Below are 27,619 nucleotides of genomic sequence, written 5' to 3'. Positions count from 1 at the left end.
ATCGAACAGAAACTGATGTAATGCGGTGTATTTGAAGCATCCCATGTTTCCCAGTCTACCCAGTCTACCCAGTCTACCTCTTTGCTCGGTCAGCAGTGCGCGCCGCCGCGGCAGAGGGCTCCGCCGCTGTGCACCGTGAACGCGCCTCTCCATGCGGTTTGAGTAAAGAAGGAAAAGCAGAAAAAAAAAAATCAGCTGATGATGAAAAGACATGAAGCCTTTACTGAAGCGGAGAGCGGTTTGATTCTCACATCAGAACCCGGTCCCGGTGTCCGGGGGAGGGGGGTCCGGTTCTCCGTGCAGCTCCTCCGCTCTTTGTCAGCCGGTCCACACACCCGGGGCGGGTTTCTGGGTTTTCTCTGAATGAAGCTGCTCTACCGGAGAGAGACCCGTTAGTTTTAACACGTTAATGACCCGGGAATGTGTTATTTCTCGGTTTTTCTGTGGAATCTGCGCTGCTGAGGATTTTATCTCCTGCTGGATTTAATCACCTTTTGTTCGGAGACAGAAGCGGCTGATGCAGCGGTTCACAGTGAAGTCACCGGGAACGGGTCTTCAATTATCTCTTTTATCTGCCTGTTAACGTTATTTTATCTTCACGGGACTGTGGGAGTGTGAAAACAGCGCTGATGGGATTATTTCACCTCTGCGGATAGTGGATTTTGTTATTATTAGTAGTATTATTTTAATATCATTATTGACTGTGGAGCGGTTTGGGGTCTGGTCTGCTTTGGTCTTTTGTCCCGGACCGGTCCTGTCCCGGGTTTAGGAGCACCATGCCGGAGTGCGTGTCGGTGTCAGAGTTCGTGCAGGAGGTTCAGGAGGACTGGAGCTCCCCCACCACCTCCTCCTTTACCTCCAAGATGATCAGCTGCAGGAACACCGTCTACCTGCTGGAGGAGGTCAGTGCTGACAGAGGGGAGGGGTGGGTTCATCTGTAGTAGTACTTGTAGTAGTAGTAGTAGGATGAATGTGTGTATGTTCTGACTCTGATGAATGGGATGGACAAACAGACAGTCAGGTCAGGGCCAGACTAAAATGCTTGGGGGCCCCGGGCCAAAAATGAGGTGCTGGGCTCCCGTTAACTCCCATCATTCCTCCTCCTGTCTGTGTATTGTCTGCAGTTTTTCTACAGTATGTTTAAATCACTGCTGTAGAGTTTTAAAGGGGACATATGATGCTTTTTTTGTGATTTTGTTATTTTTATACAGTTATGATGCTGGATGTCTATATTAAATATGATCAAAGTTCCAAAACTTGAGATGAATGTATGTAGAAATGCTCCCTGCAAGTCAAAACCCAGGGCGTCAATCTGCTCTGAACGCTTTGTTTGCAACGTTCCTTCTACTTCCTCCTCGTGATGACGTCAGATTGTTTGTGCATGTCCACAAACGGCCGTCTGTTGGTAGATTTTGTTGTTAAGGTTGTTCCATTTCTTGTTTCATATTGTCCACTCGCATATTTCCGATCGGATTCTGGCTCGAATACGTACGGATTTATTTGAGAAGTTTTCATTTTGAGTAAAGAACACAAAAAAGAAGTGAAATCCTATTACTACTGTTTGTTTACGTAGCCCCCGGAGCCCAAAGCAAATCAGAATAAAGTGAGCTCATCTGGAAGGAGGCCTTAAAGAGACAGGAGCTCAAACGGCCTGTTTCAGACAGAGGCTGAACTGAGGGGCTGCATAAAGAGATAATATCAACATCATAGACCTGGAAATCTGCATGTCATGTCTCCTTAAACCCTGTCTCCTAGAAACTACATTCATATTCTACTAATTTGCAAACGTAGATAGGTGATTATGTTTTTATCAACATAATGATGAATCATTTCTGATAAACATCCGCACAGATGCAACATATTCACCCTGACAACATATTTATTTCCTACAATATCATAGCCACTAAAACACGATGTTCAATCCATATTTCTATGAACATTAATATTCCCCCGTTGCACTACGCTGCATGTCTGGTATCATGTGTCACATCTTTTAATCATTACTTGACAACAACACTGATATTATTCCCTCTTATTATTATTGCTCAAGCAGCAGCTAACATGGCTTGAGGCAGAAGCCAATGTTTTGTAATGTATTATATACAGCATCTGTCCCACTGAGGTTCTGTGGACTCTGACTTATTCAGAGATACTTTTTCCTAGTCAGACCAGGAAGACCTCTGCTCTTTGCAAAGAAAAAGCATCATCTTTCTTTTGCATCTTGCCAGTAAAATTATTCTTTTTTTTGTTGAAAAGACATCTTAATAAATGTCTCTCCTCTCCCAGAATGTCTTTGACCTCCATCCCCTGCAGCTCTTAACAGGTTAGGACACTTCTGAAGCTCTCCTAAATATCAGCACAGATAAGAGTCATTTCTGGGCCTTAAAGTCAGACCAAATTTGTCTCATGCTCAGACTTTTTGAGCAGTTCAAACTGATTTCATACTCTGTTACACTTAATGGCTTTTTTTTTTTGCCTCGGGGAGCCTCGTTTGCCCTTCCAGAGTCCAAGATGACGTTTTCAAATGTCTTTTTCTGCCCCACCAACAGCTCAAACAATGAATCCGTTATTACAGTAGTTTTCAATTAATGTTCTGTTGATCAACTTAGAAATAAATTCAATAAACGGATCATTTTGAACAATTTGTGTAGCTGTGAAATTGCTCTGCTGCTGTGTGATGTCTGTTTCTGTGTGTTTGGTTGGGGAGGGGGACGGAGGGGGAGGGAAGGGGGTGTCTTAGGGGGGTAACGCTTTAAACCAGCGGGCAGCAAACCCCCCCAACACACACACACACACACACACGCACACACACTGGTCAGTGGAGTCATTGACCCGGAGTCTTCAGATCCTTGACTGGCCTGAAAAACAGACTCACCCCCCCTCCCCCTCCTCCCTATTTTTTTTCAAACATTGACATATGTTACCACAGCAACAGATTAATCCTCATTAGTATTCATTGTCATTGTTATTTAATGGTAATGAAGAGGAACATGACAGATTAATATTAATGAGGATATGAGTTGACCTGCAACCTGCACTCTGATGCTGCATTCAGGGGAGTCTGCAAAGTTGGAAATAACAACTTTTATGAGAAAACTTTCATGCATAAAACACCTTGTTTGTGTTACTTTACAATACAGTATACTGGACTGAGTGGTCAGTGATTCCAGTTTCCTGATGAGGATTTGTTCTAAGCTCACAGTCCTGGGACCTCATTTATCGAACAGGTTGTTTAGTTGTATGTAAATTTGTAATACGTTTTGTAAGAGGTGTTCATGTTTGTCAAATGTTGTGTATCTCGGGCTCTGCCGCAGGGGTTTGTGAGCTCAGGGACAATCTGTGTCATGCTTGCTTAGATTTGTTCCAGAGCATCACATGAGCAGAGACACACGGCCAAAAGAAAAGGCATATTGTTGCAATAAATAGTTAAAATCTTGTCGTGAGCGTCCTGACTGAAATTAGGTTATACAGGATACTGTAGCGTCCTGGGAGTAGGCTTGTGGGAAAGCTTCCCAGCATGCACCGGTGCAAAGGATTAATGCACATACTGTAAGTGTCATTTTATGTGTGTGCCTGCATTTTTACTGGTGTTATTGTGTTTTATATTGTATTCTATGACATTTCCGCTTCATTTGTTGTTATACGGTTAGTTATTATGAGCACAATTGGTGTGTACAACTGGAGAAGATCTCCCTGCTGTGCAGACGCGCCTGTTGTTTCCCTACAAATACTGTAGAAATTTCACACTTTCTCTCTTTTGATGTTTTGAAGCTGAGAACTCTTGATTGCTACTGTACTAAATGGAAATTTAGGTGAATCTTACTGTTTTATTGACACTTCTACAAGTAAAAAAATGTAAAGTTAAAGTCCCCCTCCACTCAAAAATGTGTTTTTCTATTTGTTCCTTCAGTTGCATGTTTGAGCTTCACTGTGCAGAATGATGCATGTGCAAAGTTTGACACTACAGGACTGTTTTCACATTCATCTGCTGAAGAGGAAAGTTTCTCTGTGCTAACATCACAACTAGTTTGGAAGCCAATCCTGGTCCAATATTCAACTTACACAAGTGTGATGTGGAAACTTGAAGCCTCCAGTGCACAAACACTGAGGATGGACTTTACAGTGAAGTAGGAGACATCTTGTGTCCAGCAGGAAAACTTAAAGATTCCCTACAGACATCTAGCATATAAAAATACTCTGATGTATGTATGTCTGATATGATTTTCCCACAAAATGAATAATTACCACTTTAAATTCCTTAAAATGACATCTACGCCTTCTCCCTCATTAAAAATTCCAGAATCTATAAATAAGTAAATGTTGTTTATTTCAGAAGTTTAACTGCTGGACACAAGATGTCTCCTACTTCACTGTAAAGTCCATCCTCACTGGAGGCTTCATGTTTCCACATCACACTTGTTTAAGTTGAATATTGGACCAGGATTGGCTTCCAAACTAGTTATGATATCACAAATCAAGCTCGTAGGCCCGTCCCTTAAAATCTGATATTCAGTGAGCACGGAGAAACTTTCCACTTTCAGCAGATGAATGTGAAAACAGTCTTCCACAGGGGCACCTTAACATTACTTTAGGCCCCCGGGGCGACGAGCGTTTTGGAAACATATAGCTTATTAGTGCTGCAGATTTTATACTATTATTTTCAGTCGGAAAAGTGGCCCATATTCACATTAAACTTAACTGCTCTGTCACTGTGGACTCACACCGTGCAGGAAGTATATTATGTACAAACTGTGTGGTGGTTGCACTTCCAGTAGCCACCAGATTTGACCAGTCGCATCTGTTTAACCTGTGACCATCAGCGTGGGATACTGCAACGAGATGCAGCGTTTCCTCTCAAACAAGCAAACATTAATTTCATAAAAAAATAAGTGACGTTGCCTTAATGCAACATATAAAAGACATTGATGTAAGGGATAATGCCTGATGAGGTGTCTCTTATCAGGAATTAATGGACGACGGGGAGGCCAGAACTTGTTTACTGCTTTGATTTTTTGCCCCGGGCCTCAGGCCCCTGGAGGCCTGAAGCCCTGGTAAGCCAGAGGTTTAATGGCTGGCCTTCCAGTATTAAATTGCACATACATCATTCTGTATAGTGACGTTCAAACATCCAACCATAGAAACAAGAAGAGAAATATATTTTTGAGTGGAAGGGGACTTTAAATAATGAAATATGAATGAAATATGTTTGCATATTCATAGATTCTGAATTTTTTATGAGGGAGGAGTTGTAGATGTCATATCAGAATCACATTATTGTTCCAAGTAGAGTATTTTCACATGCCTTAATGCATGTCTAGGGGGGATCTTTAATGTTATATAAAAATGGATTTGTTTTGGAAAATCATACCTGTATATGCTTCTTAACTGGATACAAACAGTAATAGTGGGATTGCAGAAGCTGGCCAATCAGAACAGAGTGAGTTCATTGAGAGGAGGCCTTGAAGAGACAGCATCTAAAACGGCCTGTTTCAGACAGAGGGTGAACTGAGGGGCTGCATAAAGGGCCAGTATAAGATAAATAAGGAGTTTTTTGAACTGTAAATCATGCAGAGATATTCCAGCAGAGCCTCAGAATATAAACATAGATCTGGAAATGTGTATGATATGTTCCCTTTAAGTAAAGTGTTACCAAGAATCCAATATGACCATTAATTATTGCCAACAGTCTGATACATCAGAGGTATTAAAGAGAGAGATGTCAGTATAAACTGTACGGCAAAATCTCTGAGGATAGACAAATCCATGATGTTGTCATATTGTCCAACCTTAAATTTAAATTTAAAGCCACAGCGTCCGACTTCAGCTGCTTCATGTGGAGGTTTGGACAGATGAGATCCAGGTTTACACACACAGGAATGTAGCTGTCTGTTGTTGGAGAACAAAGCGTGTCCTCTGTGTGTGTGTTGAGTCAGCAGGTGAATTACTGCCTCTCCAGCATCTGCATGAACACACACACATACGCAAACGCACACACGCACACACACAGACTCTGCAGATTCACAGACTGATGATTAAAACATCACTGAGGTTCGTGTGTATGTGTGTGTGTGGTGTGTGTGTGTGTCTGTGTCTGTGTGTGTGTGTCTGTGTGTTCAGGTTCTGGACAGTGACCGCTTGGTGTTGCAGAAGATGAAGAAAGCTGCTAAAGCCAAATACACATCAGGACAAGGTACACACACACACACACACACACACACACACACAGTTTGTGCAGCTGTCCTTGTTAGGACATTGCAATGATTTCCATTCATTGGGGACAGCTTAACCCAAACACTAACCTTAACCTAACTTCAATTCACACCTTATCCAGGACCTCAGAAATAACATTTTTCCTCATTAGGACTGGGCTTTGGTCCCCATGAGGAATACTGGTCCTGACAAGGTCAGTATTTATACTGGAAAAGGTCCCGATCAATAGACTGTAAAAATTAATGGATGTAGCCACGGTGACCTTACCCACTGGTTTGTGAACTTCCATTTTCGGCATTTTGACCATCGCCATCTTGGAACCAGAAGTGACCATATTTGGACGAGAGGGTGGAGCTGACCCTAATGCTAGCTGCTAGCTGCTAGCTTGGTTAGCACAGTGCATTTACAGTCTACAGTTTACTGTGATAATGCTAATGCTAATTTTTACTGGCAAAAAACAGGCTTAAAACCAGTAAAACAAAATGTACTTACCAGAAAAAAACATCCAACTCCTTAGAGGGTCTTTTAGTAAAACCAAACACTGAATAAGACTTTTTTAGGTGACCAAAATGTTACAATTAACTTTCATGAAGTGAAAACACACTGAAATAGTGACAGCTACGCCTCCTCTGTGAATCTGGGGTTACGCCCTGGTTATCTAACCAGTGTTGTCGTCATGGTAGCGACTTGTCAGTCACAAGGTAGCCATGTCCTAAAGCATATCCTGCATTATGGCCTATTTTACTCTAAACGGGACCATAATTTACAAAATGAACATCATGATGTATTGTAGAAGACTTGAAACTAGTGATTGGGACCATTAACTCATTAGGAAAGTGTTTACTGAGGTAATAAATCAAGTGAGAAGTAGGGTCATTTTCTCGTAGACTTCCATACAATCAGACTTCTTTTTGGGGCCAGTGGAGTCGCCCCCTGCTGGCCATTACAGAGAATGCAGGTTTAAAGGCTAATTTATGGTAGGTCGCTAGACACTTTTAATAAGTATTGCTCAAAAGAAATTAAAGAGTCACACAACGTTTTCAATTTATGCTTGGGTGAAAGGTTTCAGTCATCTCCATGGTAACCAGATGTTACAGACCAAAATATCAATAAGGAAGTTCAGTGAAAATGGCGACATCAGTAACACTACCCAATCACATTGTGCAACAAAATATGACGGTATCCACGACATAACAAAAATCTCCAGCTGTGCGACATGAAAGGAAAGCGTCGAACAACACTTTTTTTGTATACATGCACAAACACACACACCTTACTCTCTGCACTAACACCCTCTCTCTCTCTCTCTCTTTCTCTCTCTCTCTCTCTCTCTCTCTCAGACCACGTGTCTCACCTGGAGCAGTATATTCAATCCATGGAGAAGCTGTCAGTCAACTGTCACTCAAATGGAGAGGCCGAGGTCGGCTCCGCCTTCTGTCGCCTTGCGGACTTTTCTAAAGAACTCCTCTCTCCTATGAAGAACCTGGTGAGTCATTAGTGACATCATCATTGAACGAGCTCTTAAAAAACCAACTGGGTCCAACGCATCCATGCCGAATGTCCACTGGGAAAACCTGTCATTAAAAAACAGTTGACTCTCAACTGGTCATTTCCAAACTCCACTAAAGAAACCTCAATTTATGCGTCTATGATTTTGATTAACTTGTCCAAACTCGATTGGAAAAACCTTAGATTACAAAACAACTGGGTCATAACTTGTTCCTTCCAATCTCCATTGAGAATTCCTCTTATTTAAAACCTCTAATTACTTCACCTTACTCAACCCTCCAAACTCTATTGGAAAAAAAACCCCTAAAACTCTTAAAAACCAGTTTGCTCTTATCTGGTCCATTCCAAACCTCAATTAGAAAAACTTCCATTTAAAAGCAAATTGGGTCTTTACTGCTCCGTTCCAAACTCAATTGAGAAAAGTAATTAAAAACCAACTGGCTGTTTATCTAGTGTGGTTATTTAAAGAAAAAGAAAATAGTATTTGTGGTATTTTAGTACAAAAGAACATGTTAATGTTGTTCATGTTAAGCAGTACAGTACAGTATTACCCATGATGAATTTTCTGCATAATAGATGACCTGTATGTATGTATTTATGTATGTGTGTGTCTGTGTAGTTAAAGAGCATGCTCCACAACATCAACTTCTTCCTGGACTCTCTGGTTAAAGGGGACCTGAGGGAGGTGAAGGGGGTGAGGACTTTATCTTTACTCACTGCTTTCATATCACCTGGATGATACATTTTAAATGACGCATGAAGCTCATTGAGAGTTCACCGTAGAAAGAGCTGAGCTGAGTTTCATCAGTCCAGTGAGTCTAAAATCCTGTTTTCTCCTTTTTCTCTGTCTCTTTAGGATCTGAAGAAGCCTTTTGACAGAGCATGGAGAGACTATGAGAGCAGATTGTGAGTGAAGATCACACAGTTCAGTCATTGTTGTAGATGTCATGGTATTGTAGAGACATCAAACCCCTGTTCTTTGTTCATAGATAATGTTGATCATTTGACGCAAGTCTGGATTTCTCAGCTCTCTGAAGTTACCTAAAGTTTATCTGGAGATGTTGTCATAGCAATAAGTCCTTTTCAGCTTGTTGACAGTTGAACTTTTCACCATTTAATTTTCACGTGAAAGAGAAAAATATCTTCAGGCTGTTAGAAAAAAAATCAGTTCTCCTAGAAAAAGGTCTTCCTCTTAAGTGATTTAAGGCAATTTGTCGCATTCACCAATTTCAAGTTTTCATTTCCACACATATGCATGTCTTCAGGGACCACAGTGCATCATAGGACAGACATAAGGACATGTGCAAAACATAGAAATAGGTGCAAGACACAAAATATTAACATAACAAGTGCAAACACCACACAGTCTTAAAGTAAGAATGAGCACTTTTACATTTGCAGCAACAACTTGGTTCATTAGCAGCGAACTCTGGTGTAAATAAGATGCAATAAGATGTTTGTAGTGAACAGGACTTTGAATTTTGAGTCATGTACTGATCTTTTGAGCCTCCACAGTTTGACTGAATTATCTTATCTGTATGAATTTTGAGTTTAAATATGATACAGAAATGAACTGAAATTAAATATATAACAAAAAAAAAAAAAAAACGGTTTAGGGTTGTTTTTTGTTTCTTTTTTAGAATTTATGATTTTATTGGCATATTTTGGTGCAGAAACCCCAACAGTTCAGAGTTCACTCTGCAGGTCAACATCCAACATTAAACCCGACAACATCTTTGCTGCATAATGTTCTCTTGTCCATCTCCATGACCGTCATGTCCCCTTGACGACCTCCCATTTAAGTCATGGATCACTTTGCTTTAGCGACTCATTTTTCAGCATCTAACTTTGTGTGAAACCATTCGTCCTTTATTTCTGTCGCAGTGCAGCACTGCTTTGATGACACATTGTTGGCTCTATTAATATTTTCAGGTTGTTTTGGGTGCCCTTGTATAACTACTGACACAGCTGTATTTGTTATATTTTTGTCTGCTGAATCCTGACAGCAAGACTTGAAGGTTTTTGAATACTTTTACCTTTGAATATGACCCAAGATTAAAAGAGAGAATTTTGTGAATGAAACTTGCACACAAGTCGATCAGTACATATGGCCTTATATAGCAGTTTAGGGGTGTCAATTATGCTAATGAGCAAATCTCATGAACACACACCTCCTCATTAGCAAGTGGAATTCATCAAGTTGAGGCAAATTTGTGCATTTAAAGGATCTGGCTGGTGGTTTTCTATATTTTACTCATACTACTACAAGGATTGTGTGTGTATTCAAAGTCTGATATCTTATCCCTCTGTGCCACAGACCTCCGTTGTTGTCCAAAAACTATTAAAAACACATCATTGGGTGACATGTTCCTTAACTCCGAAGGCAATGGTTACTGTTGAGAAACGGCGCCAAAGTCTAATAACAGCGATCACATTTTCTCATTACTCATTTTTACTCATTACTCTCAGGAGAGTAGTTCCTTGTAAGGCAGATGCCACAGTGCATGCACAGGAACACGGTTCTGTTTACGGCTATGATATGTAGCACAACAAGCTAGCAAAGCACTGTAAACGGACCTGTGTTCCCGTTCATGCACAATGGTTTCCACTGTACAAGGAACCACTCTCCAGAGACTGAAAATGTGATCACTGTTATTAGTCTTTGGATCCATTTCTACACAAACTACGGTACAAAGGAATAACATATATCAGGTTTTGGATAAAAACACAATACTTGTAAGTAGATCAGTTCATTGTTGGTTTGGCTCTGCACATGAGATTTGTTGACAATAAGAAAAATATATAAAATCAGCAGCCATATCCTTTAAGAGAGTTTACTGAATCTGACCTGGAAAACTTGTACAAGCAAACTGTACTAAAAATGTAAGAGAGATTTAGGATAAAAATATTAAATGTTCTTGTATAAGGTCCAACGAGCATGTGTGTTTGTGCAGTAAGCAAGTGGAGAAGGAGAAGAGGGAGTTAGCTCGTCAGTATGGGATGGTGAGGAGTGAGGTGAGCGGAGGAGAGATCGCCGAAGAGCTCGAGAAGGAGAGACGCTCCTTTCAACTGAGCATGTGTGAGGTCAGTGACTCCGCCTCTGTAAGCTCCTTCACCTTTAGCTCTTCAGCTTTCTCCTCATTTTCCTTTTTTTCACTTCCTATTGCTCTTTCTTCCCTTTCCTTCTGCCCTTCCTGAGACTCCTCACACTTCTTCACTTCCTCCTCCTGAAACACATCCATCACTTACAAAATGTGCAGCCTCCTTTCTGTCCGGTAAATTGACTCCTCTCTCTCTCAGTATCTGATTAAGGTCAACGAGATAAAGACTAAGAGAGGAGTGGACCTCCTGCAGAACCTTATCAAGCATTACCACAGCCACAACAAGTAAGAACACACACACACACACACACACATACACACACATATATACTATATGAACAAGCCTGCATGGAGTAAACAGACACAGTTGTATTTAACATATCTATGTGTATATGTGTAGTTTTCTGCAGGAGTGTGTTTCCACCACTCAGAGGTTGAAACAGTACATGGAGGAGCTGAACGGAGTCCTGACGACGGTACGACAAAACAAGTAGCTGCTGTTCACCTTCATGTTGTGGGTGTAAATGACACCGCAGCCTCTAGGGGGCGCTAGCAGACTGTTGGTGTCGTGTTTTGATAGATGTTTCTGCAGTCAGAGCTCAGGGCCCTGCTCTTTGTAAGCGGAAAACTAAATTAGCTTGATTTAATTGCAGATTATTTGATAGAATCATCAAAGTTAGCTGCAGCTGTTGTCATAGCAACAAGTCATTAAGCCCAAACCTGCAAAAGTATAAGCCCATTGGCAGAGTAAGTAAAAAACAAAATAGTACAAAATTTATTCACGTGAATTAAGATTAGCAATTTACTTAAGGTTCATGCAGATTTATAAACTGAAGGTATATTACGTAATTCAGACTAGACCACCATCACCGTGCTAGTGATGTGTGACCATGTGATTAAATCTGTTTAATCCTGCACACTCACGATCTAACTGCATTAACTTTTAATAATAAACTGTATGAATAATGGAAGTGTGGAATCAGTAGAAACATTGTGGAGCACAATGTAAAAACAAAATAACAGCAGGAACATATAAAATGAGTTTATTCCTCCAGAGCATCACATTTATCTCAAAATAGAGCACACTGTCATTCAAGATAATTTAATCTGAGGTTTTAAAAAATCAAACCTCTAATTAAATTTGAAGAACCAAGTCAGCTGGATGAGAACTCACGGGATAATTTTAGACTGACAACAGCATGTTCGTCTGGATTAGATAAGACATATCTGAAGACCTGGACCTGGATTAACTGTTGTGTGTCTGCAGGTGAAGCAGCGTCAGGAGGAAGAGAAGAGACAGCTTGTGACACTCAGAGATCAGCTGAGGCCGGTCGTCCACACAGAGCAGGTGAGAGACACAAAAACTCAGAACTGAATAACATTATAATACTGTTCAACAGGTAATTAATGTTTGTATGTGTGTTTAGGACTCTTTACCTAAGCAGTTGTACAGCATGCATCAGCTGCTGGGAGACAAACAGTACGGAACAGAGAGAACAGGATTCCTCTACAAGAAGAGTGACGGGTACGCACACACACACACACACACACACACACATTAATGTAGGCACGCACACGCACACAGGACAGGTACAGGTGTGTAAAGCGGATCTGTGCAGGACTCTGGTAGCAGCCGGTGTTGTAGTTGAGTCACTAAATCTCGAGTCCGAGTCGAGTCTTGAATCGAGTCCCCATCACCCGAGACCGAGTCATCGAGGTTGAGCGTGAGTCGAGTTCCAAGATGGCACAGTCAGAGCTGACATACAAATAAAAGAGGTCTACATTAAATAAAAATGATACAGCTGTCACCATTTCATATTAATATTAACGATGCACTGATTACAATTTTCTTGGCTGATTCTGATTTCCAATTTTTTAAGTCTGACCTACCGATTACGTTTTTTGCTGATTCTGATTTTCTTTCTTTATAAGAATTAAATAAGATTTTTTTTTTTTTGGACTTAAAGAACTTCCACATCGATGACATGTTGTGTGTGTGTGTGTGTGGCTGTACTAAACATTGTGTCTTATTGTGTTTCAGGTTGAGGAAAATGTGGCAGAAGAGGAAATGTTCAGTTCACAACTGTTACCTGACCATCGCACATGCTACTGTGAGCTCACCTGTGTGTGTGTGTGTGTGTGTGCATGTGATGAGCTGTAACCTCTGACCTTTTAACATTAAGATCAGACATATTTGATCTTTTCTTGTCCTCTTTACATGTCTTTTTTCTCTCTTTTGTTGGTATCATATTTGAAAAGTGTTACTTAAAGGTTTAATGGCTTTGGAACCCCTAACACTATTATTATTACTATTATTGTTTTATCATATTTTTATTCATCTTTCAATCTTATATTTATATTTTTAGTGTGCATTAGTCTCTCATAGTTTTTCTGTTTATCTTCTCTCTCTCTCAGCCTAATAAACCTCCTACCAGACTCAACCTGCTCACCTGTCAGGTTAAACCCAGTGTGGAGGACAAGAAATGCTTCGACCTCATCTCTCGTAAGACACGTAAACACACACACGACCCTTATTGACATAAAGCAATCCCTAGCCCCTTACCCTAACCTTAAACAAACAGTGAAATAAAAAATACATGTTCCTAGTTCCTGTGTCATTGTGTGAATTGTTCAGTTATCTCTTATATATTATATTATTTGCCAAATTTATACTTGAAAAAATCCATTTTGTATTTTTATATCGAAATCCTCGCCTCTTCTCTTCTTGTAAAATGTTTTAATATATTTGATGACTCATCTTGAACTCAGTGGCGTTTGACAAAGATGTATCCAATCAAATGTGATTTTGGATGACTAACTAACCACATCCATCATATAAAAGCACACTTGACTGCTTGTGTGGATCATATCTTAAGGGGTTTTTAATTGTACAACACACACACGTTCTGTTTCACTGTCAAATACATCACAGAACAGAAGCTAAAGATGACATAAACCATCACAACTCAACGCCTAACCCTGATCTTTATCCTAAACTGAACCGATTCTAACATTAACCTCATAACCAAGTCTTCACTCTCAAACATCCCTTTGAAGGTGTTTCAACAAAGTGAGGACCAGCTAAAATATCCTAACCCACTTTCCAAAAATGTCCTCACCCCCAAGGTATAAAACTTAAATTGGGCCTCATAAAAATAGATGTGCAAGTACACAAACACATGCACACACACACAGGACTAATGAGGGTAGGGGTAGTGAAGAAATAAATCTTGACAGAGCAGAGGTACGCATAGGATTCAGATGAATATTGTAAAATATAAACAGATAACAATAAAACGCCATACAATACATAATCCCAGACCAGTGTGCATAAATGTGATGTAAAACCATTAGTTCAGTTTCCTGATATTCCAGATCAAAATGACGAGATGCAGGATATTTTAAGTATTGATTTATATATAAATTATATTTTTGCATAGTAAACATAATCAAGCACAATGTGAAAATAGTATATAACATAAATGTAATGAAATATGTTTATGCAACACCTTAAATGTGTGATTGTGTAGAACATAACAGACACTTTTGTCCTCCAGATAATCGGACCTATCACTTCCTGGCTGAGGATGAAGCCGAGTGTGTTGCGTGAGTCCAAAATAAAATGACTTATTCTGACTTGGATTTAAACTTTATTTAGTCCTGTATTCACGCTGATTATCACAACAATGAAAACATAAAGTATTAAAATGTGTGTGTGTGTGTGTGTGTGTGTGTGTGTTCAGCTGGATCTCGGTGCTCAGTAACAGTAAGCAGGAGGCTCTGAGTGTGGCTCTGGACGGGGGGAGGAGAAGCGGAGGAGCCGGGGAGAGCAGCATGGAGGATCTGACCCGGGCCATCACGGATGACATCAGACGGATGCCAGGAAACAACAACTGCTGTGACTGTGGAGCTCCTGGTATTCTTAATGGATCAATCAACAGTTTTGATAATATAAGATCAATCATTTGTCTTTTTTTTTTAAAGCAAAACTGCAAAAAAATTCCCTCATTCCAACTTGTCTACTATGAATATTTTATGTTTTTCTTAATCTTTTATGATAGAGGACTAAATATCTGGACTGTTAGTCCGACAAAACGAGCAAATTGAATCAGCTTCATTGGCCAAGTATGAAATTTGACCAGTTTCAATGTACTTACACACGCAACACAACAAGGAATATCTATATACATGTTATTGCACATTTTGTATTTTAAACTAAAATAAATATGTATAATTTGTAGGTACAGTTGGTATTATAGTATTTCAGGGTTATTGAACAGTTCCTGAGTTAACTGTTCATAAGTGTTACGGCGACGGGGAAGAAACTGTTCCTGTCTGGTGGTTTTGGTGTGCGATATTCTGTGGTGCAACCAGAACACTTCCCTTTTCTGACATCTAACAAAACCAAATGATCACTTAAGTAAATACTTAGCATATTATATAATAATGACAGTAATGGCTACAGTCCTAATTAACAGTAAAGCGTTCTTCTTCTTGAGAGCTGGAATATCAAAGGTTCGGTAGTTATTGGATTGTATAGTTTTAAGATTTAAAATGAGGGGAAGAATATGAGGTAGTTTGGAAACTTGAACAGTTGCAGGGTTTTATAGATGAGTTCAGTAAATCTCAAACAAAAGCCGGTATTCAAATAACGGCTCAGGCTTGAATAAATAAAGTCGGTCCCTAACGAAAAGTGGAAGAGAAGGAGTCATATCATTCTCACTACTCTGCTGCTCTTACTTTCTCGTTTAACAATATTACTGGTTCTGTTCTACTGTTTCTGCTCCCACTTTTGATACATAAACTCTGTCTTCTGTCTCTGCAGAACCTGGATGGCTCTCGACCAACCTGGGTATCCTGACGTGTATCGAGTGTTCAGGGATCCACAGGGAGATGGGGGTCCACGTCTCCAGGATCCAGTCTCTGAGTTTGGACAGTCTGGGGACCTCAGACCTGCTGGTGAGTCAGACCTGTTAACTAACAAGCTAATCCTTCATCAGTCCATCCTGTTGTCAGCTGGGTTTAGTTGACAGTTGAGTTAGGAGAGAGCGCAAACCTGCTGCGAAAACCAAAATGTCTCCTTTTCACATTTCTATTTCTACACCTGTTCAATAAATAAATCACAACTTGTAAATCAGACCTTTACAGGTCCTCAGCTGAGAAAGACCATTTGTGCTGGAAATGTGTTTAATGATAGATGATAAATTTAACGAGCTCTGGGAATTAGCTTCAGGTACATACTCCAAAGCTGTAGGTCAGAAGGTTCAGAGTTGGCGTCTATGCTCAGTTAGCATAGAGTTAAAAGATCTCCTCGATGTTACTAAGCATAGAAACTCAGGACTTTCTTGGATACTGTATCAATCCTATAGGTTTATATTATGACCACAAGTTTCAATTATTTCAACTTTGAGAGATCATGTTTTGTCCGTGATTTTGAGAGCGTAATGAACTCAAAATGCCTTGTCGCTGAAGTTGTAAACAATAGCCATAGTTGCTGAATTCACTCAAAAGTGACCCAGAAATTAAAACTGATTCACTCTGTAGATTGTAAAATCAGTTTTCTCAACACTGTCATCTTTAGTCTCCACCCGCTGTTAGCGGCGCACTGAACAGAATTTTCTGCTCTGTGATTGGATGTTTCTGACTTGAGTGCAGCTTGAGAGTCGTAGTTAACTTCTCACCTTGTATTGTTATGTCCACAGGCTCGTACCTTCTGACTTTTTGTCAAGGAACCACATATTTTATAACATTTGTTCATATTTTGTAGCGATGATGTAACCAGGAGAACTTCTGAGTTGTTGGAGGGTGGATGTTTTTCCCTTTGAGCAAAGCTAACAGTCCCCTGTTTCCAGTCAGTTCTGATTCTGTCGTCAGAATTGATTTCAGAACTTAAATACACTTTTTCACATTGTTCTAATTTTGTTTTCTAATTAAACTTCTCCTCTGTATGGACAAGAGCTCAGGTAGTGAGAATATTCTGTCTTCTCTCTCTCCCAGTTGGCCAGGAATGTTGGTAACTCTGGTTTTAATGAAATACTGGAGGCAAACCTGCTGAGTCCATCACTGAAGCCGTCCCAACACAGCCACATGTAAGACACACTCACACACACACACAGGCGCATGTTATTCTAGTAAATATATTTTTAATTGTTATAAATTTGATACTGTATATTTGTGTGTGCAGGGCAGAGCGTAAAGACTTCATCCTGTCCAAGTATCAGGATGTTCATTTTGTGAGGCGGAGCCACAACTCTACTGTAGCGCTACAAGTCGGCCTGCAGGAGGCGACCAAGAGCTGCGACATCTACAGTCTGATCCAGCTGTACGCCCAGAGGATGGAGCTGAGCCAGCCGCTGCACGCACACATACAGGTATATACACACACAGGTATACACATATAGAAGTATACACACCTATAGATATATACACATACAGATATACACACACTCAGCAGTATGTTTCCATGCCAACAGGAAAAAGGGGAAACTGCGCTCCATCTAGCCGTCCTATTGGCTGACAGGACATCGCTGCACATCCTGGACTTCTTGGCTCAGAACTGGTCAGTGTGTTCTGATAACGTTTATGAGTGATTACACCTCAGTGTGTGTTAAAGTGCGCACCTTTGTGTTTAACTGGGTGTGTGTGTGTGTGTGTGTTTTTTTTAGCTCTAACGTGGATGCGCAGACAACAGCTGGCAACACAGCGCTGCACTACAGCTGTCTGCACAACAAAAGCGACTGTGTGAAACTGCTGCTGAGAGCCAGAGCCAACACACTTATCAGTAAAACTCACACGCAAACACACACTGTAAAAGTATTTTCATTGTTTTATTACAAAGCTTACATTAGCTTTTATTACAGCTAGTAGAGATGATGGAAAATGAGAGTGAAAGATGCTACGAAAGGTCCCCAATATTTTATTTTTTTTAAAAAAAAGGAAAATTGAGAGATTTATAGAAGGTGAGGACATTTTTTGAATGTGAGAATATTTTAGGAAGTGCAGATGCTTTTAGGAAGTGGGTTACGTTTGGGCATTTTTTGTATAGAGGAAATTAAGAAAACTAAGACATTTAGTCTTGGGATTGACATAAAGGGATATATTTTTAAGTAGAAACAGGGTTCTCCAAGCATCTTCCGAATCAGGTGCTTCTCAGTTTAGGACAGCAGACTTCAAAAAACAGAAGGGACTGGAGCACACTGATTAATTTGCAGCCTTTAATCGTGCAAACAGACTAACGTTGCAACACTACTGTGTCTTCATCAGAATCAGGGTGGACAAAGACACGAAGCAAACAACATATGTAATCAGCTTGAACAAGGTGTGCAGTTGTAATTAGGTAACAGGTTGAACAGAGTTTCAAATCTATTGGATATATTTTTAAAATAGAGCACATTTTCTGGAAAGTGAAAGTTATTTTACAAATATGTCCTCACAAATGTAGAAGTACACAAACACACACACACACTTTTATTTTTTACATCTTAATAATATTAATATTTCAATTGTCTGCGTTTGTCAGAGAACGAGTTAGGAGAGACAGCTCTGGACGTGAGCCGCAAGTTGAAGCATAGCCACTGTGAGGCGCTGGTGAGGTCATCGCTCTGATCAGAGTCACACTTCTTATATGAGACTGTTCGTGTCGACGTCTCTTTTACTGTATCCGTGTGTTTGTGCAGCTGCAGCAGGCCCAGTGCAACCAGTTTGACCATCACGTCCACGTGGAGTACGAGTGGAGGCTTCGTCATGACGATCTCTACGACAGTGACGATGACTTTGACGACAGGGTAACTATGGCAACTGACAGCCTGCTGATTGATCTTGTTTCTTTTTCCTTTCTTGTACAAGAAGAAAAACACCAAGGTTGACTGTGACTGCTGTTCTTCTTCTGTTAAAAATATATTTGGTGGGAATAACAGTGCTCAAGAAACTATCTCAGCAGGAAGAAAATAGTCAGAAGGAAATGGGAAATGTTACTTTAAAATAATAGCACTGTTGCTTTGAACTACATTTCAACGTAAATCGATACGTTCACGACCGACTCAGAATGGACTTGCGGTTCAAAAACCTCTGCTCTAGGCTCATGTTCTGGTCATCAGTCATAAATATTTCACCATCCTTCCTGATAAATCGATGGGCTGTTGTACTAAATACTACAGTACCCATGAGCCTCAGTGCCTGTTGCTATGGAGACGACTCCATACTGAGCTGTGAAGGCCTGTCAGATTCAGAACACCTCATTGTTTACAGTAAACTGTTACAGATGAACTAACTTCCTCCTTCTTCTGTTTCAGAATGGTCCAGTGAAGAAGGAGCGCGCCTCCTCCTCCTCCTTCACCTCCTCCTTCTCTTTCTCCTCCCGTCCCTTCAGCTTCGGTCAGTCCACCCCTTCCTCCATCACACTGCCCTACCCTATAATAGCAGGAGGAGCACCAGTAGGCGCGGCTGGAGGTCTGCTCAGCGTAGGGAGGAGGCTGGCCATGGCCATGGAGCTCCACAGCCGGCCGTCTGGCTCTGCCCCCAGCCCTCCTCCACCTCCCCCCTCCTCCCCCGCACCTCCGCTGCCCCCGAGGGTCAAAGGTGAGCTCAGATTCTGATTGTTGTGTATTTTACTATTATTATTATTACATCTGTTTCTCTGCCTTCACTTGCTGCCTGACTGGAAAAACAACCTACCTTTCCTCCTCTCTTTGTTGGTCCACATGGAGTTGACTCGTTCTGATCCGTGCAAGATTCAGCAGCTGGATGTCGCAGCTGTTATACCATAAATTCCTGAACAAAAGCTGTTATTCAAAACGATGGTTCAAATAATGGCCTGCATTTTGTTAAGCTGCTGTCAATTAAAGTCAACACTTCCTGCAGGTAGCTTGGTTTGGTCATTTATAGGGCTGTCGATTATTTTCTCGATTAGTCGTTTGGACTAGAAAATGGTTGATCACTGTTTCTCAAAGCCTCAGGTGATGTCCGCAAACATCTTGTTTTGTCCCGACCAACAGTCCACAACTCAAAGAAATTCAGTTTCTGTCATAGAGGACTAAAGAAACCAGGAAATATTCACATTTACAATGATGGAATCAGAAAATTCGGGAATTTTCTTCTTAAAAAATGACTCAAAACGATTCATCAATTATCAAAATAGTTGGCGATGAATTTAATTTTTGGCAACTAATCGATTAATTGACAAGGAGACAGAGAGGCTTCTTAGTAAAATATGATCAGATATAATTATAAAACAGGGGAAATTAGAAATCAAGAGAAATAAAGACGTGGTTCTGACAATAAAAATCAATCTTCCATTTCCGTAGCTCCCAATGTTCCTCCTCCGCCGCCTCCTGCTGGCGGGGATGGAGTTGGAGAGGAAGAGGAGGAAGTGGGGGAAGTCTTCTTCTCCTTCACAGGAAACAGAAAGTTGACCCCTCCCCCTCCCATCGCCGTCCGACACAAGAGAAGCTGCTCCGAATCCAGCAAACACGGTAATATCTGTGAGACACGCTGCAATTAATCTGTCTGAGTGTCAGTTATTAACTCTATATGTGTGTGTGTGTGTGTGTGTGTGTGTGTGTGTGTGTGTCTGTAGATTACGGGTTGCCAACCAGTCCCAGGATCTACAGTGGTCCAGAGTCCTCCTTCAAGAAGTGTGTGTAAGTATCTGAGACACACCAAGAAGACTGGGACGAACGGTCTGGATTTTATATTTCTACTGACAATCCTTGTTAGTGCTTACGACAAATGACATATTATGAAAACAGAGTCCATCTTCCTCAGCAGGTTTAGTAGAATTAATCAGAGAGTAAAACTCACACTGTTGGGAAAAATCGAGCTATGACCAACAATAAGCCGACAGAAGGCTTATCAGAAACCATCAGCACAACATCACCACACTGTATGCCTAAAAGTAATGAGTGCAATGATGCTTTTTGCTCCTGCAGGTGTGATCTGAACACCTGATGAAGGTTAAGCTGTAATTACGTCGTCAAATGAAAATTGTTGCTGCTATTGTTGTTGCAACAGCACACCCCTCTTCACACCCTCTGCTGCTTCATGTTAGACTTGCTTCGCAGATAAAAATACCAACATCTTTGCCTTTATTTAAAAACTGAAAGTTCAGAGAGGCAGGAAACAACAAAGGTCCGCAGCTGGAATGGAGCCAGATATGTGGTGTTAATCTTAACCAGAAGGCTACTGGGATGCCTCCACAAGATGACACAAAATTGAACACAAATCCTCGTTCTTGCATTCAGAGATTTTTTACATACACACACCTGCTGGAAGCATCATCAGTGTACTCATACTGTGCTCGCTGGGTTGTACATTAAATCTGCAACAAGGAAAGTAAATTAATTGTAACCTTGTAAATGTATGTGTTGGTTTGCATGTGTTAGAGGACATGTCCTGCTCCTTTACTGGTCACAAAAAAGTTTCTATCCTCTATATACTTGTGTATAAGCTTGTGTGGAGACTGACAAAATCTAAAATAGTGTTCCTTCAACTTTTTGAAATACAGTTTTTCTATTTTAATTGTTCCTAAATTGACTTTAAATAAAAAAAAACAAATTGCTACATTGTAAAACCCTCTAAACCTCACAGGAATGTGAACAACTGTATTTTAAATTCGAGAGGAGATATCAAAGTGTCCAAAGATACCAAATCTGTTGGCTGAAATTCTGGGAAATGTGTCTAAAATGTTGCAGCAGACATGTAGAATATTTCCATTTGATGAAATGGTAAAGCCATTTCATCAAATGGAATGCAATGCAGCCATAAAACCATGGGGTCATGGGTTTGAGTATTTCACTCAGTGGAAATATCACAGCAGATCAATGAAGAGTTGGAACAGCATGATGCACAAAAAGTTTTTCCACCAAATTTAAATGAACTGAAGAGGATGTATAAGATTAAAGTGAGGAAGAAGGAAACAAAGCTCTTCTTCAGCTGAACTGAGAGACTGTACTGACCTCTGGTGGACTGAAGCTGAGTTACAGTTTTCAGACTGGTGTTAATTGAAAACACCACAGATAATAAACCGGGCTCTCTCTCTCTCTCTCTCTCTCTGTTTCTCTTTTTCTGCAGTCCATCTTCTCCTCTCAGCTCGCTGACTGAACGACCAGACAGAGGTACTTCCTGTCCATAAATATCCAGCTTCTTCCTCTCAGATCCACATCTGTTTTATCTGTCTGGAGTCTGCTGAATCTATCATCATATGTAACTCTGATTAAAGTCTCTCTTTTTTGTTACTATACTTCCACTGCAGCTCTAAAGAGAAGCACTGTCCAAGGAAACACAAAGAGGGAATTTGATGCTAAAAAAACTGTAAATGTGGCAGATATCCACTTGATATGACTAACTCAGACTGCTGAAGCCTCATATAAGCTTCGGATACATACATTTTCGGATACATAAATTGCACACAAATACATTTTTGTGCAAAATGAATGTGTGGACACACTGTGGATTTTGGCTCCCACCACTTACATTGAAAACACATTTGAAGAAGATCTTTTAATAGCCAATATGAACAGGAGGAATGATTACAGCGAGGACAAACCTCTTTCAGTGTTCATATGGACATCTGACTGTTGTTTTAAGACAGACTTGAAAAACTGTGAACCTGTACTTTAATCCTAAAAATAACTATCAAAGAGAAAGACAAAGTGTGAGTTGTGTGCAGTTAGCTGTCACTCCTTCTCCAAATATTTGTTTTAACTGATATGAAATATACTGTGGCATGATAAGAAACAATCTTATATAAACTTTGTAATAAACCTCCCTCTTAAAAGTTGTTGAGGTCACATGTAAGGTAAATAGCATATCCAGCTGCCTTCTGGATAAAAGAATGAAAGAAATAAGAACCCCTTCTGTTCAGCATTATCTACATATTCCATGAAATAACTTGACATTTAAATATTTATGTAACCGGTTGACTCTGCTTTGTGTCGTAAGGAAGAAGCTCAGACGAGTGTTTCATTGGAGGCCACCATTTATTCCGGCAACTGACAGAAATAAATGAAAATATCCTCCGGTCAATCGTGACACTAACTACACAAATTAAATTACAGAATTGTGTTACCATATTGCACAACAAGTCCAAACTGATAAACAAACTTCAAAAAGGAGTGCACAACATTGCTTACCTCTCCCATAAAGTATGACAACAAAAGGGGAGAGGTAGAGGCGGGGGACCCACAAAAGTGAACATAGGGGTACAGAGAACTGTAGCACGTCAGGATTTAACTATTTACAAATTTTGTGTAATTATAATACATATGCTGCACAGTTGACCCTGTTACATTTACAACAATATTTCTCTCTCTGAGGTTTTCGGAGGGCGGACAGTGACATAAGCTCCTCCCACTTCCTGCACCCTGCCAGTAGAGCCGCGCCCACCGGGTCTCCCACCAATCACCGCTCTCAGAGCTTTGAGAATGATCTCAGAGGCCCCGCCCCCCAGCCGCTTCCTCGCAGGTCATTGGTGAGTTCCTAAAAAAGTCCACCTGTAACTGTCTGAAGGGTTTAGATTTACTGTAAGGGGACAATAAATTACAAATGAACATAACGAACACAAATCTTTGATTAGTTATGAGAATAATCCTATCCTATAATCCAGCTCAGAGCCACCGTTAGTGGTTACGAAACCTGGGCTCCAATTAACCAACTTCCTTACAAATATCTTGAAATGCATTAAATGCCAAATGACACAATTAATTGCTTCCTGATATTTTTCTGAATCCAACAAAAACAAAATCTGCCCTCGTCCTGATCCGCAAATCTAAAATTAGTTATACGTTAAAATTTGGGTTTGCAGAATCAGATTCAGACATTAGCACTTCTTCTTATTGACGTTATAATCAAGGTGTTTTTAATTGTTCAGTTTAGTTTTATATAGATAAAGATTTTCATGTATGTCAATTTTATCATTTAAGAGATTTGAATAGTTGCATTAAAACGCTAAACACACTAAGGTCTATATGAAACACTTTTACAGTTTAAAGAGTATTTTACACCTTGATACTGTTTACAGCACATTTAAAAAATTGTGAAACCTGTGGAGGAATAAATACGAAATCTTTCATAGTTTGTTCTGATTAAAACTTTGTGAGAAATATGTGAAAGTATCCTGTTGTTAACCCTGCTGAGCACAGTGAGCCAGCTGTATCGTTAAAGCTCTTAATGTGCTACGTAACTTTCTTCTTTTAAATGCTTTTTGTCCTCCCTGCTATTAATAGTAGCTAATACTGTCTCTGTGACTACTGTTAATACATACAGTAGTACAACCTCACAAGTACTAAGTATAATTATATAAACTATTGTACCTTTAACTTCCTTGCAACCACCTAAAATCACAATTGAAACCACCCTGAACACCCTAGAAACCACTTAACACTCCAGAAACACCTTAGCAACCATATTGCAAGCAACTAGCAACATCCTAGCAACCATCCTCAACAGCTTAGCAACCCCCCAAGAACACATAAGTAAGCATCCACTAATGCTTTAACCTTAGAGACAGCTATACAAATCTTAGCAGCCACCTAGCTACATTTGTTTAAAATTGACTATATTTTATTTAGAAACATATCCCCTTTCTTTTATAATTAACATTTATTATTGTTACTGTTAGTAGGAACATTTTCAGTATTATCTGCATGTGTCCATCAGCCTCGGGGCACGTCCAGTCGGAGGGCTCAGGCGCTGTATGACTGCCAGGCCGACCACCATGATGAGCTGAGCTTCTCTGAGGGACAGATGCTGGTGGTTCTGGGACAGGAGGACAGTGATTGGTGGGTAAGTATCATCGTCCTGCACTCTGACTGATGCTCTCATTGGTGGGATGGAGGAAATCTTGCAATGTTGCTTCAGCTGTCCTCTAAGGTAGTGAGTGTACCGGTCTGTTTGTGTGATAATGTGAAAGATGCACAAATGGACAAATGAATCAGTTACTGTTTTAATCCAAAGTCTTTTACACACACAATGACAATGCTAACATGCTAATACTAATAAGGTATACTGTTTGCTATTTTACTTTAGCATGTTAGCGTGCTAATCATCACTAAATACAATGTACAGCTGAGGCTGATGGGAATGTTTTGCAGGTATTTCATCATAAACCAAAATATCAGACAGATTAAGATTTTGACCTGATGATGATGCGTTAAGGGAAAGGTTAAAGGATCACTAAATTCATCCTGAAGGGGGCATGAATTTTGGTACCAATCAATCTTGTAGATGTTGAGATGTTTCACAGGATGCATGTCTGACCTGCTGGTGGAGGATCACTGAAGTTATTACAGTTAAAGGTGCAGTGTGTAGAATTTAGTGGCATCTAGCGGAACGGACTTGGCAGAAATGGAATATAATATTCAAAAATATGTTTTAAATAGTGTATAATCGCCTGAAAATAAGAACTGTTTTCATTACCTTAGAATGAGCCCTTTATAATCTACATAGGGAGGGGATCCTCTTCCATGGAGCCCGCCATTAGTAGCCCAGAACAGACAAACACTGGCTCCAGAGAGGGCCTTTCATGTTTTTCACGAGTTCACAGCCACTGTAGGTTCTCACTTGGAAGGGGAGGGGGTATTCAGTTGGTTGCAATCTCTAACCTCACTGCTAAATGCCACTAATTCTACACACTGGTCCTTTAATCCTGAATGAACATCTGCACAAAATTTCATGGCAGTCTGTTCAATAGTTGTTGAGATATTTTGGTCTGGACTACAATGGTGGAGTCTAGAGGGGCCAATAAAAATGAACAAAAATAACAAATTTCACTGAGAAAAAAGTATTTTTAGTTGACTTGAACTAACAATAATCAAATGGCCAAAATGTGACTAAAATGAACAATGGTGACCTTTGTTCAAGTTTCTAAATGTACAGTCAACATATGAATTTAAATTAATGTGTGTGTGTGTGTGTGTGTGTGTGTGTGTGTGTGTGTGTGTGTGTGTGTAGCATGGTTACATAGAGGACGAACCGGACCAGAGAGGTTTGTTTCCGTCTTCCTTTGTGCAGCTGCTCTCAGACTGACATAAATCTGGATCCAGGCAAACCCTGGACCAGCATGGATCAAGTCCATATCAGAGCATGGAGAACCAGAACCTGGAGCTCAGGAGAACCAAACCAGATCAGTACTGAGCAGCAGGAACAGAACCCCATATCTGCGATGGACCAGGTCAGACTTTCAGATCTGGACCTACTCCAGTTCCCAGGACTGGACTCCAGCATCCTGTGAGTTCACATGATCACGGTCCAGCCACTGTTCCTGCTGTCAGCCATGTTGTCATAGCAACTGGCGTTTCTTATGCCTTCTGTTACCATGGAAACATTACAGATGACCTTTTTGAGGAAGAATCTAGACCAGACTAAGCTGTGTCCGAAATCACTCCCCATTCACTGCAGTTTATTTGAATGTGATATTTATGCACTAACCCCAAAAAGTCCCATGGTAGTGTAGCATCATACCCATGACACGTACACTACTGGTTGCCAACAATCACACAATGCAATGCATCACAGTTTTTGGATGCCAGATTACTGCTGTTAAACTCTACAGCTGTCAGCGATGACGGAATATGATGTTTATTAGTATGAAATCTTGATTCATTCCTCAACTATATGAGCTCAGTGACGAGCGACTGAGTCAACAAGGAAGTAATTTTGGGCACAGCCTCGATCTCCATGTGGATCGGATCGTGTGATAATGTTGCCGTGGAGGCGGCCTCGCACAGACTGATCAGCAATGATTCAAAGCTGATCTTGACAATACTTTAATTTATTTATTTATTTAAAACTAAAGTAATATTTTATAAAGCACACAGATTACAGCAGGTCACTTAAAAATAAAACAATCCTCTGGACATTTAATTTTGAAGTTCATATGAACGACTTTTTTTTTTTCAATTCTAATTAATTTATTTTTATGTATTTAATGTTATTGATTGTGTGGCAATGCCACCACAAGAGCCACCTCTGCCCCATTTCAGGCTCTGCCTCCTTGGATTCACCAGGCCCAACAAGTGGCCTGAGGCACAAAGGATTGTGGGATACCAGAGACCAAAGGATAAATAACCAGTTGTCTGCTCTAAATTCAGGTATAATCAGTTTTTCTGACAGAACGCTGCCTTGTTGAGCCGTCATGATGGATTTGGTCTGTAAATGTGGACTTCAGAGGAGGCGGAGCCTGAAATGGGACACAGCACATGTTTCCAGCTGCCTTCAATGTCACAAGATATCACAACGCCTTGGTGAGTAAGTAGGGAAACGTATTGCTGCCACTATTACAAAAATAAATGTGTTGTTTCTCATTAAATATCAGATAAGATCCTTTTCACATTATAACAAGACATACTTTCATGTTATTACTACACACCAAATTATTCAGTTTCAACAAGAAACGTGTTATAATATTTTATCTTCTCATAACAACAAAAACATTTCTTGTTATAACAACATACCGACTTTTGTTGTGATGAGAAAAGTTTGTTTTAATGAGATAGGTTGGTTTTGTGTAATTTGTAATCATGAGATAATGTGATGTGGTTATAACAAGAAAAACTTCATGCTTAAAAGAGAATAATTTTGCATGTAGTAATAAAGAGAAAAATGTCATTACACCATGAAAAATATCTTGTTATAACTAGAAACTGAGATGATTTTCTTTGTCATAGTGGGAGCAATACACTGCCATAAAAAAAAAAATAGAATAGACATCAAATTTCTCAGAACTTTTCTCATCTGGGTTTGATTGTGTGAACCTTTACCTCCAGAGTTCTTTGATTAAAAAAGAAACAAAAAAAAAAAAAAAA

General features: G+C 40.1%; 1 protein-coding gene across 1 annotated transcript; it reads left to right on the top strand.

Annotated features, from left to right (window-relative positions):
• Window positions 1–27,602, top strand: unm_sa1614 (un-named sa1614). The gene is made up of 28 exons (XM_042405829.1): window positions 1–902; window positions 6,118–6,190; window positions 7,551–7,696; window positions 8,339–8,413; window positions 8,576–8,625; window positions 10,674–10,803; window positions 11,020–11,105; window positions 11,221–11,296; window positions 12,088–12,168; window positions 12,248–12,345; window positions 12,862–12,931; window positions 13,236–13,323; window positions 14,378–14,426; window positions 14,564–14,736; window positions 15,646–15,779; window positions 16,818–16,909; window positions 17,005–17,191; window positions 17,294–17,379; window positions 17,486–17,601; window positions 18,340–18,407; window positions 18,497–18,604; window positions 19,112–19,397; window positions 20,123–20,290; window positions 20,395–20,458; window positions 21,888–21,931; window positions 23,132–23,286; window positions 24,474–24,599; window positions 25,767–27,602. Exons 1-28 carry the CDS (start codon window positions 777–779, stop codon window positions 25,839–25,841), a joined length of 3,030 nt encoding a protein of 1,009 aa, XP_042261763.1. The 5' UTR covers window positions 1–776; the 3' UTR covers window positions 25,842–27,602.
• The last annotated feature ends 17 nt before the right edge of the window (window positions 27,603–27,619 follow it).

This window comes from Thunnus maccoyii, chromosome 3, assembly GCF_910596095.1.
Source record: "Thunnus maccoyii chromosome 3, fThuMac1.1, whole genome shotgun sequence".
Lineage (NCBI taxonomy): Eukaryota > Metazoa > Chordata > Actinopteri > Scombriformes > Scombridae > Thunnus > Thunnus maccoyii.
The sequence above is the reverse complement of the archived record's forward strand: the minus strand, read 5'-3'. Positions and strand labels throughout refer to the sequence as shown.

Coding starts and splice junctions, on each gene's coding strand:
- unm_sa1614 (XM_042405829.1), top strand. CDS start 777: ATGCCGGAGTGCGTGTCGGTGTCAGAGTTCGTGCAGGAGGTTCAGGAG. Junction 17,380..17,485: donor GACTTCTTGGCTCAGAACTG/GTCAGTGTGTTC, acceptor TGTTTTTTTTAG/CTCTAACGTGGATGCGCAGA. Junction 24,600..25,766: donor AGGAGGACAGTGATTGGTGG/GTAAGTATCATC, acceptor GTGTGTGTGTAG/CATGGTTACATAGAGGACGA.